Consider the following 14,902-nt stretch of genomic DNA (forward strand, 5'->3'; position numbering starts at 1 on the left):
CCTGGACACAGCGTCTCCTCTTGAAATACAAACCCCCTCCAAGGCTGCCAAGCTGCTCCCTCGTTGCAGCATCACCCACCTGTAGGTGATACTTAGCGTTCCCGAGGCGTTTTCCTCAAGTCGATAAGAATTAACCGTAAATTTAATTAAAGTTTCCAATGCTTACACTAAAGTGAAACATTACAGAAGCCTGGTCTGCTCTTTGCCAGTTTAAGCCAGATCTGGAGGCAGAAAGGGGTTATCAATAATTAACTGGGGTAATTTAGGGGAAAGTATTAGGGAGTTAATGAAAATGTGAAATAGCGTAATTATCTTGCAAGTAGCTGGGGGTGATTGAGCTGCTGAGGAAGAGGAGGTGCTGCACAATTAACTGCGTGGAGGTTCCTGTTCCCAATGCGATCTTGGGATGATGTTGAATCCCCCCATCACCACCCTGACCCCCGTGGCTGGTGGTTCCACATTAAGTGTGGAACTGAGGATTTAGACCCAGATCAGCAGCGTCCAGCCGACAGCGGGTCGTGCACCTTTCATTCCTGTTGGAAACAAGCTGTGGGTGTGTTGGAGCCTGTCTGAGCATCCATGTAAGTGCTGGTTTGCAGAGCTTATGGCTCTGATGGACCAGCCTGCGGGGGTTTGCATGAGCTGTCACTGTCACATTACTGTCCCCAGTCGGGGGACACCAAGTTTGTGGCCATGCTGGCAGGGGAAGGTCTCTGCACCCCATCTCAGCCCACAGGCACAGGAGCTGAGTGGCACTTGTGCAGAGTTGGGAATCCCTGCCCCAACATGGGCTTCTATTAAAAATTCTATTTTAATTAAATTTTAATTAAGCTTTAGGATGGTGCGGTTGGCTTTAATTAAACTTGGTGCTGCTCCCGTGTGCTGAGAAACCCTTGGTCAGCAGGACGAGTGTGGGGAAGGTGCTGGTACTGCTGGGTGCGGGTCTCCAGGGCCGCCTGCTGTGAGGGGGCTCCCAGGGAGTCCCTCTGCCCCGCAGAGCTCTTAGGGACAGGGTGAGCACCCTGGGGCTCAGCCTGGCCCTTACAAAAAGGAAAGGGGGAGCTAAAATGGCTTTTATTAGAGTATTTCAGCAAAACCTTTGCTGTGGCATCCAGATTCGCGTTGTTCTTGGAGGCGGCTGTGCCGGTGCCCTCGGGGAGCCCCGCTCTCGCAAGGGTGGCTCACGGGTTCCTTGCTGGTTTATGTCCTTGGGAATGTCGTCTTGGCGCCTGCAGCAAACCCAAACCATTGCGTTTTGCGAAAGCTGAGCACAACTTCGAATTCCTGAGCTCAAGTGCCAGTGTGGGGAGAACAGGCTGAGAAAAGCAGTGTTTTGGGTTAACGTGGGCTCTCCAGGCTCTTGGATCACGTCATCCCAAGCGTTTGCTAATAAACATTTTATTGCCCATCAAGGAGAGGGACTGATTTAGGTCTTAAACCCATGTTTGCTGAGGGAGGGTTTGGGCGTGTGAGCCGTTCTGCTGTGCAGAAATCACAGTGGCAGCCAGGGCAGCGCTGCGAAGCGTGGAAATGCCTCAACAAGTCACCCAGAGGAGGTGCCTGAGGCAGCCTGGCAAAGCCTGCGGCTGGTTTCTGAACATAATTAGGGTTGAACATGCTCGGCTGGCGGGGGAAGCCTGAGCAGCAGGTTGGGGATGTGCTAACAGCGGCGTTTGGGGATGTGCTGTTGGGCAATCCTGGCAGAGAAGGGACTGGGAGTGGGGTACAAGGGCCTGATCCTGGTTTGGGGGGAACCCTGGCAGACAGCCCCTGTGGTGAGCGCGGTTATTGGTGGCAGGGGAAAAGGTGCTAAAGAGGTTGGGGAAAGCTCCCATGGCTGCCCCGGCACCACTGGTGCCAGACAGGGGATGGTGAGGATGAGCTCTGAAAGAAAATTAAATAAATAAAGCGGGAGGGGGAGGAGGGAGAAGCCACAAGTGGCTTTTGCCTCTTTGAGGGAGGGAGTTGTGCGGGGCCCAGTATTGCTCACAAATGCTTTTAATAAAGTGTTCTTTCCTACGTCCAGGGAAAAAAAAAAAAAACACAACAAAAAATCAAAAAAACAACCCAAACCTCAAGCCTTTTCCCATTACATAAGGACCAGATGCTGCTGGGCAGAGTCCTGGTGTCCCCACAGCACAGCCCGGCCATGCGGACCATCCCCTCCCGCCATGGGGACCCCGCTTTCCCCCGGGAACAACGCTCCGGTGCCACTGCTCTGAGCAGCGGGATGTGTTCCCAGGGGGATTCTCAAGCTTTAAAGCCAAAATTCTTCCAAGTTCAGGCAAAAGTGAGTGTCCCTACAGGAAAGAGTCTGTCCCGTCCCAACTCCCTCCTTTCAGTCAAGCGAAACCTCTTGGTTAGGCTTGATTTTTTTTTCTCTATTTTATCCCTTGTCACAGTTAATATCTGGGTATTGGTGCTTTTTTAAAGAGACTTCCTGATCCTGGAGCTTGTCCTCTGGGTGCAGAGCAGCTCAAGTTGGATCTCCCTGTGTTTGCTAAACCATACAAGTGGTTTTGTGTCAGGACGGTGGATGTTTGTTGGCCGGATAAACGTATGCATCTCCACAGCAGCTCCTCCGGGAGCTGTGTCCCCATCGTGCCATCAGCTTGGAGTGCCCTCCAGCCCTGACTGTGTCCCTGTCTCTCCCCAGGAGCCTGATGCCACGCACACTGGAGGGGCAGATCACGATGGAGAAGACCCCCAGCTACTTCGTCACCAAGGAGGCTCCGCGGCGCATCTACAACATGTCTCGGGACACTAAGCTGATTGTGGTGGTGAGGAACCCGGTCACCCGTGCCATCTCGGACTACACACAGACACTCTCCAAAAACCCCACCATCCCCAGCTTCCAGGCCCTGGCCTTCAAAAACATCAGCACAGGACTGATTGACACAAGCTGGAGCGCGGTGAGGATTGGGATCTACGCCAAGCACCTGGACAACTGGCTGCAGTATTTCCCCCTCTCCAAATTCCTCTTTGTCAGCGGAGAGAGACTCGTCAGTGACCCAGCAGGGGAAATGGGCCGTGTCCAGGACTTTCTGGGTCTCAAGAGGGTGGTGACAGACAAACATTTCTATTTTAATGAGACCAAGGGCTTTCCCTGCCTGAAGAAGCCTGAGGGTGGCAGCAAGCCCCGCTGCCTGGGGAAATCTAAGGGGCGGCCGCACCCCAAAATTGACGGGCAGGTGGTCCAGCGCCTGCGGGAGTTTTACAGACCCTTCAACATGAAGTTTTATCAGATGACAGGGCAGGACTTTGGGTGGGACTGAGCTGTCCATGGGTCACAATAATGCACCAGGACCCATCTGCCTGACAGTGCACAGAGCCAGTACCGTGGTCTGGGGATGCTCACAGATGCTGTGGTCCAGGGATGCCCATGGCCACCCCACCAGCAACTTCCTCCCTTCGTTCTAATTTATATTGGACCTTTTTTGGCCAGAAATGGACCTTTCTGGAGTAGAGAGAAATATTTAAGAAATAAAACCACAGATGACCCCTCTCCCCTCCCTGACCAGATTAAATATTCTTCCATATAAATCTTGCTAATCTGTATTAACTGTAACCATTCTGGGTGGTGAGTGGGAGCGTGTGAGTGCATGGGTGGGTGGGTGCGTGGATGACAGCTCTGCCGTCCATGATAAAAGATCTGGAAACCAGCTGGTCTCTGGGCCGTGCAGCCAGTGGGGTTTTGCCAAAGCCAATTCCAGTGTTGAGCACAAGCAGCGGGTGCCATGGGGCGGTGGGTGAGGCCGGCTGAGCAGTGGACCCCAGGTGTGTGTTATGTTTTGCAGACAGAAAATCATCCGCAGAAATTTGCTAGTAAAGACAGACAATTAACAGCAGTAGTTTTTGAATAAATGCCAGGTCCAGGGTTAGGGAGAGGGAGTTTTGTATCACATGCCGTCTTATGTTCTTTGAGTAACCCAGCTGATAAAGCAGGGCATTTCTAACCCTCAGGATTAAAATCTCTGCTTCCCCTAAATTTACCCAAGTAGAGCAAACAAAAGCCCCAAACTCTGACCTTTTGGTTCAATAATCTCAATAGATTTTCAAATCTGCAGCCATAGAGGGCCATCACGGGAGGCTGCAGAAATTAGTTCAATCTGAATTAACTGGTTTTCCCTTAATTAAAGATGGGGAGGAAACATTTAATTAACCTCTAATATCTTATTAGTGACTTGTATTTGTCTCTTTAGTGAGCTAATTATGTGTTTTGAAGGGCCCTCAGGCCCTGCATTGTTTGCAAATACGCTTTGGCTGTGGTTTCTTCCATCGAAGCATCCCCAGGCTGACCGTCCCGCCAGCCGTGCCATCGCTGTTGTCCTCACTGCTCCTGCCTGGGGTGATGGAGTCATCAGGTACCGCTTCTCCTGGACTGCACACCCTTTTTTCCAAGCTCTGGGGCAGGTTTTTTGTCCCACATAGCTCCCATGCCCTGCCCCCCAGCACCTCCTTTGTGCCCCTTGGAGGTGACACGTATTTTCTGTCCCGTTGCTCTGGGCTGTTGCTGAGGTTGAGCACGTTTGCCCCTTCAGCCCTTGGGCTCGTCTGGTTGCTGCTGGGACAAGTGACAGGTGCGGAGACGGGTTTAATATGATGTTGGAGTTAACTGCAGAGAGTTGCCTGTTTCTGCGTGGGGACTGGGACATCGTGGTGTCAGTCCATGTGCTGGGGACAGGCTCACATGCCACCGGTGCAGTGCCAGAGGGTGGGGGTATTAAGAAATTGTGATCCTGTAAAAGAGTAGTAAGAAAAGATGCAATCTAGACTACTTTTCTGCTGGTTAAAATCCCGGAGGCCCCAGAGCGATGTGGTGTTGCCAGGATAGGCTCAGCGCCCTGTGCCTGGTGCAGGGTCCCCGAGCCGTGTCCCCCGGACTGCGGGTGCCCCGGCCGCCGACCCGCTGGGGGTTGGATGTCGCAGCCGCTGGAGCCCGTTGTCATCCTCGCTGGCAGCTCCGCATGATGGACTGCACTCTGCTTGTTTAGGTTTTGTTTCCAGACACGACATTCGACCAAATTATTCTCCGCCAAGGGCTTTAAAGTTTCCCAAGTGCCTGTGAAAGCCTGGAAAAGCTGATAGTGATCCTATTTCTCAGCTGAGTGACTGCATTCAGCCCCAGCCATATTGATATGCAAAACGCTAAGGGTCTTGGTTCTAAGGATGGTTTCTGTCTGCCCTGTGAAAGGGAACCATACTTTTTTAAAGCCCGGGCCTTTCTAAAACCACACAATACCATATAGACTATGCCATTTAAAGCATCTGAAGCGACCCAAAATGTATTGAAAGCTTGCTTTGCAGACTCATTAAGACTACTCAATAGGTTCTGGCAAATACGGTGCCGGGGCTGACCGCACGGATTAAGACTTTTGAAGTGTTACACAAACCCCCTGCCTAAACTAATTGCTGCCCCGCAGCTCATGAGGTCAAGTATTTGTATTCATTGCCTCTGAGAGGAGCCACTTCTGGGTCTGTCCAGGTGAAGTCTGCACTTCATTAGATCAGGACAATAAAAGCGGCTTTGGGGAGGAAGCGGGAAGGTGCCCAGGATGAAATCACCCAGCTCTTGCTCAGGTTTGTGTCCATTCACCACGGCAGTGTTGTGGGCTGTTTCTGTTGCTTTCAAGTGAAAAAGCCCCAGCGGAGCGATGCAATTCCAACCAAAGCTACTCGGTGCAGAGGCGGCTGGGCTGGTGGCTCTGCCAGGGTCTGCATCGCTCCCTGGTCACCTGCAGCATGTGGGATGCAGCACTCATGTCCCACTGTCATGGGGGTTTCGGCTCCAGAAGCCAGTCAGTGTGCATGGGAAGGGTTGGGGTTTGGGAAGGGTTGGGGTTTGGGAAGGCCTGGGGTTTGGGAACGGCGGGCATCGCTCCAGCAGCGATTGCTGGAAATTCAAAGGGGAAGCCACCTTTGTCATGATTGCCTCACCCTCTAATTAAAAAAGGAGATTTAAGTAAAATCAGAAGCTGATTTTCTGAAGGTGTCAGTCGCATCTCAGCAGAAGTTCTTGTGCTGTGTCACCAAGAGCTGAGGACGACAGAAGAAACTCGGCCTCTTCATTGTAGGTGCTTTGGTGGAGCTTATTCAGGAGCCTTTTCCCTGGTAAAAGGAAAATCGAAGCTCAAACCCCCTTTGCAGTGTCTCATAATCATGGATATCAGCCCATGGACCATGATTTTTGGTGCTTCTGCTGCTGGGCTTGGGCAAGGGCTGAGGGGTCTCCCCTGGTGGGACCGCACAATGCTGCCGGGCAGTGGCATCATTGGTGACCCCAGGCTGGGGGCTGTCACCGCTCACCCCACTGCACCGCAGGGTCAGGAATCACTTGGAAATGCCCCTAGAAAACTCCTGCAGAGGCTCAGGGACAGGCGTCACTGCTGCTCGTTCTGCACAAAACCTCTGGAAATAAAGTTATAAACAAGGTGATGCTGAGCGGTACCGACGTGTTCTGTGTGACTGCTCCTGTGCAGCGCTGGGCTGGGCTGGGCAGCTTCCCCCTCCATCCCAACCATGCCATAAGCTGGGAAGAACAAGGTTGCAAGAGCCTTCCAAAATGTTTATTTACTCCATTTTCTTTCATACCAAATTTAGGAGGACAGAAGGCAGAGAACAAAAATAGAATTAAAATAAAGCTCCAAAAGGAAAAAAGTGAAACTTCCCTGCCTTTGTGTAGGTGTGGAGATGCAGGAGAGCAGCAGGGCTGGTTTGTGATGACGCTTTTCACCCTGATGTGCCCAGGGAATATTTTGCAACTTGTAACAGGGAAGTTGTGCCTGCAGCCCCTGCAAATGCCCCATCCACCCCCATCCCCTGCTTGCAGCTGTGCTGGGCCCATGTCAGTCCCCAGGTGGGGCTCATGCTGCTGGTGCTGGGGCACCTGTGGGTTATAAATGTGGGTAGGGGAGGGTGGATCCTCCCTGTGGTGCTGCCCCTGGTATGGAAGGTGTGGAGGGTGTCCTGGTTTGGGATGTGGGATCTGGGAGGTAAGCAGGGGTGGGAAATGCTGCTGGGGAGGTTGGGCATCCCTTGTGCTGCCTGGGGGCTGTAAGGGTAATGAGGTGTTTGGGGTCACGTGCAGGAGGTGTCTGTGGGTGCTGCTGCATCTCAAGTTTTCCAGTGCTCATGCTTGGGGTCTCTTCTCCCAGGTAACAAGTGACAGGATAAGAGGAAACAGCCTTGAGTTGTGCCAGGGGAGGTTGAGGTTGGACCTTGGGAACAATTTTTTCCCAGAAATGGCTGTTGGGCATTGGAACAGGCTGCCCGGGGCAGTGGTGGAGTCACCATCCCTGGAGGGGTTGAACAGATGCGGAGATGAGGTTCTCAGGGATATGGGGTAGTGCCAGAGCTGGGTTATAGTTGGACTTGATGATCTTGAGAGGCTTTTCCAACCAAAATGATTCCATGATTCTACCTGCAAACCTCAGGTTCGTGCTCAAGGACACTGGAGGCTGCGATGCTTCTCACTGCAGGATGCGTTGTTGTGACCTCCCTTCCCACCAGCGCAGAGAAAGGCTCCAGGGAGGGATGTGTGTATCACTTCATGGTGTCCTGCCGTCCTACAAACTCCCCCAGCACTGCATGTAGCCCTCAAGCAGTACCTGGAGCTGTCAGCTCTGCCAGCTTCTGCTCTTGTTTCCATCTTAATACACAGAATAAACTCCTGCCATGTTCCTTAATAGACAAGAAAATGCCCACACTGAGGGAGAGGTCGCTGTGATTGCAACCATGTGCCTGGTGGTGGCTTCCAAGTCATGCAGAGCACGGGCTGGATCCCACGTGTGGGCATGAATAAGCAGCATCAGGTGCAGACAGCTCTAGGGGACACAAATGTGATGAAGAACACAGAATACGTGGCACTTGAGTCTCATCCTGGAGTGAGCTGGGCTGCCCTGATCCATCCTGTGCACTGGTTATAAGCTGGTTTAACTGGAGGTGGGGTGAGACAAGCACAGCCCATGTGCTCAGCCCCTCTGGAAGTCTGTGAGCAGGCAGTGAGATGCTTTTAGGAAAATAGTAGTCACTTACTAAAATAATAAACCGAATTACTTATTTGTGAGCAACCTGTTGGGATTTGTGCCTGTCTGGACTGGGACAGGGCATGGTGCTGGTGTGTCCCCACCATGAAGGTCTTTCCAGGGGTCCTGCTGCAGGTGAGGGCTGGATGTCCCAGCCAAGATCCCCCTGTCACCCACATACCCAGACCCAGCAGCTCTGGAGAGCAAGTGGGAGAGATGTGCAAGTGGTGTGGCTGCTGGGAGGAAACCAGCTCTGCTAAGTTTATTTGCAGTTCTTGGTGCAAAAAAGAAAAAAGTATTCTTTGAGCTGTTTTGAAAATGCAAGCTGCTTCTCTGCTTGGATTTTAAATCTGTCTTGTGCATTCAAAGCGATGTGGGCTCCGAAGGGGGAGTGGTGCCAGTCTCAGCCCCTCCTGTGCAGGTTTAACTCAGCAGCACCTTTTTCCCACTCCAAGAGCTGAGATTGCGGTCAAGTGAGGGGCTGGGTTCTGTTTGGGGGCAGCCTGGCCCTGCAGAGCTGCCCACCCCTCGGCTAATGCAAGAAATATGTTGGTTGGTTTTGTTTGTTTTTTTCTTTGATTAGAAACAGTGATGCGTTGCTTTGCATAATTAATCAATTTATATCAATAGAAAGAATAAATTGGTGTTTTTCTGGCAAGCTTTCTCCTGGCAGGAGGTGAGCCCCAGGCCCTAATTGTGTACCCCCCATTGCTCCCTGTGGGTGTGGGCAGCGGGAGACTTGTGGGACAGGGTTCTGCCACCACAGCCCCTTCCCCAGGGACCATGGGCACACAAGGGCAGGAGGAGGGTGATGGCTGGAACCTTTGGGGTGGTTTGTGGCAGAGCACGGAGCGATGCCACAGCTCATCACACAAGGGGCAGTGTTAGAGGTAAGTAACGGTGCTGGAGGGTCTGATTCACCCCATTTCTCCCCATTTCCCGTGGTGAGGTGGGTGTAGACCATGGCCAGACCGTGAAGCTGATGCTCGTGGGCAGGACCAGGCTGGCACAGCCACGACAGCTTTGCCACAGCACCAGCATCCAGCTGCTACCTCCAACCATTCCTGAAAGTCAACAAGGAGAGAATTTTTAACTTTTTTTAATATATGTATATATATTTTTCCCCCTTTTGCTGTGAGTGCAACTTCCATCTGCCAGCAGGGGCTGACTGCCAGAGAGACGCCCCGCGGCAGCCACAGCACGCTGCCGGCAGATGCCAGCGGGAAGGAAAGTGCGAGGGATGGAGGGCAGCAGGGGAGAGGCCGGGAAACTTCTGGTGCGGATGGGAAAGGGGCTTGTGCAACAGCCAGCCTTTAATTAAGGGTCTTTAAAGCATTTTCCCAGCTGTTTAACATTGCCTTGCCATATTGGAGTGGTTTAGAAGCAATGCTTCTCAGGAATTACTCCCTTCCTGTTGGCCCTGGGGATGGGTCCCCACCAGTCCCTCACGCCTTCCAAAAAATGGGGTAGAGAAAAAACAGGGCTTTGCCTAGGTGGAGAGGCGTGAGGTGGGGGAGAAACCTGTTTCCCTGCCATGGTTGCAACACCCCAGTGTCTTTAACACAGGTTCTGCAGCACCCAGAGCGATTCATGAGGGACACGTGCTGGTGGCATTGCTGGGCGCTGGGGAGACAATGTGGTCCCTCTTCTTGCACACAAAGGCTGGACTGGGAGAGCTGGATCCACCTCTGGGTTGATACTTGTGCCAGGAGCCAGTCCCGGGGCTGTGGCCATGGTGTGGGGAGGTCTGTGGACAGGAACAGGAGGCCAAAGCTGCATTGGGAGAGCAGGAGCTCCTGTCTGGCAAGGTGGGCACAGCGATGGTACGAGACCAATGTCTTGGTTGAAGTGGGCAAATGCTGCTGCTCTGTGCTGCAGCTGGGGCTGCGCTGATGCTTTTTGGATTGCCTCTAGGAAAAACAAAAATCAACAACAAAACACACAAAGCCATCGGAGCCAGAGAAGGGTCAGTCTGGAGCAACCTTTTTGTGTGTGTGGCTGAGCCGGTGCTGTGGAGCTGGAGCTGATGGCTTTGCCCTGTTTCTTCCACTGCAATAAAACTCAGCCAAAAAGAGCTTCAGAGTGAAAGTGTTTGCCCACCTGCCAGCTGGGGGGATGCTTTGCTTTGCAAGTAAACCTGCACAGAGGTGTTTATGCTGAAACTACGCAGGGACTTATTCTTTATTTTTAAGCTTCGCTTGCTCACTCAAATCGTTCTGGAGCCTTTTGCTCCTCCATCCCACACACAATCATCAGAGTTGCCTTGTTTTTGGAAGTGAGAGCAGAAATGCCCACTGGCTGTGAGGATGGAATAGGTGCATGTCATGTTGTGCCCTCCCCGCTTTGCCAGGAGATGTGTTAGTGTAACAAAAGGGAGGAAAATGCTCCATGAATCATTGTTGCACCGGGACATTGTGATACTCTGTAGATAATGCAGGGAGCTGCTACTAATGGAGTGATGTGCTCCAGTGGGCGCCCCCAGCCCTGTTTCTCCTATCACATTAGGATTAAGCTGCTGGTTCCGGGGGGTCCTGGGGTTGTTCTCTCCACTGTCCCCTGGGCTGGGCTTTCCCAGCGTTTCCAGGCTCAGCGGAGATCTGTGGGTGCCAAACCCTGCAGCGGAGCACACTGCACGCAGAGCTGCCTGGGTTTAAATGCCAGTTTCATGTGTTTCTCTGTAACCCGAAAGCTTTCTGTAGAAATGAGCGTGAGCTGACAGTCGTCCCCTGTCTTGGGTTCTTCTCCTCCTCCTGCCAAGGTTTCAGCCAGAAGCTGTGTTTGCAGAGGAGGAGGTGATGCAAACCCAGCTGAGGGTGTTTTACTCAGAAAGGGAAAAATCCTTCTTTTCCAACAAAACATCCCATGACTGCTGGAGTTGGGGCTGGCTGATGAGATAGTTGAGCACCTTCATCATCCTCATCTTCCTCTGCACACCACGGCATCACCGCAACGTTCCCTGCTTGAGGCATCCTACTCTGACAACTCCAATGCCATGGTTAGTGCCAGGGCTCCTTCTGCTTCTCCAGTGCTCTTTTATATTTGGAAAAAGCCACAATAAAAGCTAGAAGGCACCTTTAACAGTGTAATATTAGAGAGGGCTGGAAGAGAAAAGGGCTTGTGCTGGGGCTGTGGCATGGCTCGGAGTCCCAAGCACGGATCCACAGCTGCCACTTAAGGATGCAGAAATGGAGAATAAAATCCATAAAATCCACAATTTCTGGGTTTGGCTGCTGTGTGCCAATGTGCTGTGCGCAGGCAGGGAGAGGACAGGCTTACCCTGAGGCTGGCACAGCCTTTAGGACAGGTAGTGGGATTATTTAGACCTGTCTGAGCTGAAGGCCAGTCCTGTTCCTGCTTGCAGAGAACATGATCTTGGTGCGGGCTGCCCAGGACTGGTGCCTGTTGGCGAGCAGGATGTTGCAAAACCAGGCAGCAAAATGTAGACACAGGCTGAAGAGCTGCCCAGAGCAAGTGCCTGGAACCAGCGGAAAAGGTTCCAAGTCCAGAGAGGCTTCGCAATAATTTCCACATTCGGTAATTTTTCTCAAGAGGGGAAGAGAGGCACGCCTGAAATAATTACCCACACAAGCAGCCATTGAAATGTTCTTTACTGTGAGCACTGATCATTTACTGTATTTAACAAGGCAATTTTGGCTCTCAGTGCATAAAAGCAAGCAATGACTAAAGCTCTTGTTTTCAGGATCCATGAGCCAAAGCACAGAAGTCTATCACTAGATCCAAGTCTGAGCTTGGCAACCAGCTCGGATCTGGGGAGTGGGCCAAGGTGAAGTGGTTCTGTTCAGTATCTGTAGGGCTTGGGGTGCTGGGGAGCACAGCAGGTGCTGGTCCATGCTGGGTGCATGGGGACATCTCCAGCAGCAGGGACTTTGGCTCTGAAGTGAGTTGGGGTATTTTGCAGGAGGTGGAAGATGTTGTGGCTCCTCAGGGCTGTGAAAAGTTCCTGTAATGTGAAAAGGGGTAGGTGCTGAGTTCGAGGGCAGCTTGGGAAATAGGGCCAGTGGGTTTCTGCTGCCGTCTCCCCCGCCTGGAGCTGGGGATCCCACTTTGGACTCAGACTGTGCTCTCTCCCTTTGGGGCAGCGGCCAGCTCAATTGGAAGGAGCCATCCCCTGGTGAGAAGCCATCAGGGTATCATGCTCGTGCCAGGGTGGAAATTAGAGCTGATGAAAGCACGTTTTGTGCTGTGCTGTGTGCCACCCTGCTTAGAAATACTTCCCTGAGATGAACCGGGGTCAGCCAGAGCTGGCAGCATCACTGGAGATGTTCCTGCAACAGCCCTAGGGCTGCTGGCACCCACCAGAGTGGGAGCATCTCAAGGCGCAGGACCCCTGTGTTAGCAGAGCATAGGGGGACGCTACAGGTGCCATCAATGGTGCTGCAGCTGCTGTGTGTGGTGTCACTCATGCAGGACAAGAGGATCCAGGCACAAAATCCACTCCTGAGCTGCACAACTGGTTTGCTCAACTCCTCTGGTCCCTGATCAGGGACCTTTTCCAAGACTGGCTTCATGACTGAGACAGGACTTTGATGTAAGATTGTCTTCTCTGGGAAGTGACACTTTTGCAGCAAGCCGAGTTGCCCGTGTGTGCTCGTTGGGACAGTGTCGCACGTAGCGTGTGGTGCGGGGGTCTCTCCTAAAAGTCAGCTGTATTTCAAGTGCAGAGCAGCCTTTGGCAATGAGTGGCTGTGCAAAACCCAGAGGAGTGTCTGCTGCAGCACATCCCCTTCTGGGGGTCTTTATTTTACCTTGAGACTCTTAAGGTCTTTCGATGAGGCAGGATGCTGAGGTCAGTGGCACAACCGAGTGGTTGGTGCGAGTGTCCTGTGGAGTCTGAGTGTTGTTGCCACATTGTGGCTCTGTGCTGTGCTGTTGGCAGTCCCTGAGCCATTGGGAGAGCTGGTGTAACTGGGATGAGCTCTGTGTGGTGTGGACAGGCAGCTCCAGCAGTGCTGGTGGCAGCAGGAGCTGGGCATGAATTTGAGCCCAAAAGACCGGCTTCTTGCTAGTGTAAATCAACCTTGTTTGGTTCAGCGCAGCCTTATGATTGAGAACAGGTCAAGATCTGGTTCAGATCTTCCTACTTTGCTTGTTAAGCTCCTGTCCTTGAGGATGGTGTTGGTTCACCTTTGAGAAAAGATAAATGAGTCCCAGTGTAGCAACACTAAATCTATTCAGGCTTGTGCTTGGGTTTCCCAGATCTCTCTTGCTGCAGGATGGGGAGGGCTTTCAGGGACATACTTGGGAAGCTGAGAGACACAGTTCTGCATAGAGAGTGTTATGCAGGGTCCTCTGGTGTCTTTCCCCTGCAAAAAGTGTAAGAATTCAGAGACTGAAGAAATTCCACAGACATTGACTATGCTAATCAAGCAACTGCTTATACACAGGGCTGTTATGTTTTGCCTTCTTCTTTCCCCTAAGTGTGGTCAAATCAAACAAACAAACAAACAAATCCTTGCAGAGAGCTTTTATTTCTAGCAGTGGCCTCCTGGCTGCCCCGGAGCACATGGTGCTGAAGGTGCTGCAGGGATCCAGCTCCTGATGTGGCTACGTGTCCCTTGGGTGCCCCTGCTTCAGCTTGGATGCAGTCGAGCAGTTGCTTTTTGTTCGTCGTTGCCCTTCTGGCATTAACTGGGAGCATCCCATGGTGGGTACAGGCTGCATCCTGTGTCCCTAGGGATGTCCCCACAGCACTGGCTGTCCTGGCTGGGAGCCCTGGTGCCAGCCCAGGGCACAGCTGCCGCTGGGACCCACCTGGGAGCTGTGCTGGCTCTATTGGCTTTGGGATGAAAAAAGCCATTTCAGGAGCAGCTCTGTCAGCCCCGCGCTGCTGGTACCAACCTGGCAGCCCTGGGAGGGATGTGTCAGGCCCTGGCAGATGGGCAGCCTTTGGCCGTGTCCTCTGCTCGCTTGGATGAGTTGTGCTTGTTGGAATTATTTACTGCCCCAATCAATAAATACCATAGGCAGCGGGCTGTATTTCATGCACACAAGACTATACATGTGCTGGATGCTATATTTCAAGAGCATAAATAACACTGGGGCATCAGCAAAAATTAAAACCAAACAGATAGAACAATTTACACCCAGAATTTTTCAACATGGGCGCAAGGAAGGGAGGAAACAGTGTCTTCAGACAAGGTTCCCGGGCTGTGACCCTCACTCACTCGAGCTGTTCTCCTGCCTTTCCTGGAGTGTTAGCTCAGCTGCCTGTGGCTCTGGCTTTGCTCCTGCTTCCAGCCAAGGTGATATTGGCTGTTTCCCACCAGCACGGCCAAGCCACCTGTTCTCCCCATGTCCCCTCGCGCATGGGGACGCAGTCCCAGCCTGGCTGCTGCCACATGCACTTTAAGGGCTGCCTTGGCACATCCCGCCTGCCATCGGCCAGTCCTGCGGTGGCACTTCAGTGTCTGCTTTGCTAGGGAGCACTGAACCCAGCAGCATGTGCTGCAGTTGCCAGTTGTTTGTTTTCCTTCGAAATGCAATATCGATCTAATTATATGAAAACAAACTATAATGAATAGAGGGGTTATTTGGTGCAAGCTCCTAAGTGCAGGCAGTGAGGGCTCGGTTCCCCTTCCCTCTGGTAGCATTTAAGCATTTCCCCCGCATCGGTGACGCAGACATTCTTCATAAATCAGCGGAGGTAGGAGCACATTTGCTTCCCTGTCTTTGAAGAGGCGTCAGATCTCCGAACAGAGGCTTCTTGCTGGGTGATCCTCCAGGGCTGGTTCTCATTTCCTTGTAGGAGGTGGGTCTGGAGCCCATTTTGTGCATTTGTAAAGGTTTGGTGGGGGGGGAGGAGGAGGAAAACAAATGACTTTGCTTCATTGACAGGAAAAAAAAAAAAGCCTTGACAC

At 52.3% G+C, this 14,902-nt stretch overlaps 1 protein-coding gene across 1 annotated transcript in view; it reads left to right on the top strand.

Annotated features, from left to right (window-relative positions):
• The window catches only part of HS3ST6 (heparan sulfate-glucosamine 3-sulfotransferase 6), a 29,806-nt gene extending 26,263 nt beyond the window's left edge, over nt 1-3,543 (top strand). The window contains exon 2 of the mRNA XM_065850815.2: nt 2,657-3,543. Coding sequence (XP_065706887.1) covers nt 2,657-3,275 — 619 coding nt within the window. The 3' untranslated portion in view covers nt 3,276-3,543. The remainder of the gene's footprint in view (nt 1-2,656) is intronic.
• The last annotated feature ends 11,359 nt before the right edge of the window (nt 3,544-14,902 follow it).

This window comes from Patagioenas fasciata, chromosome 15, assembly GCF_037038585.1.
Source record: "Patagioenas fasciata isolate bPatFas1 chromosome 15, bPatFas1.hap1, whole genome shotgun sequence".
NCBI classification, from domain to species: Eukaryota; Metazoa; Chordata; class Aves; order Columbiformes; family Columbidae; genus Patagioenas; species Patagioenas fasciata.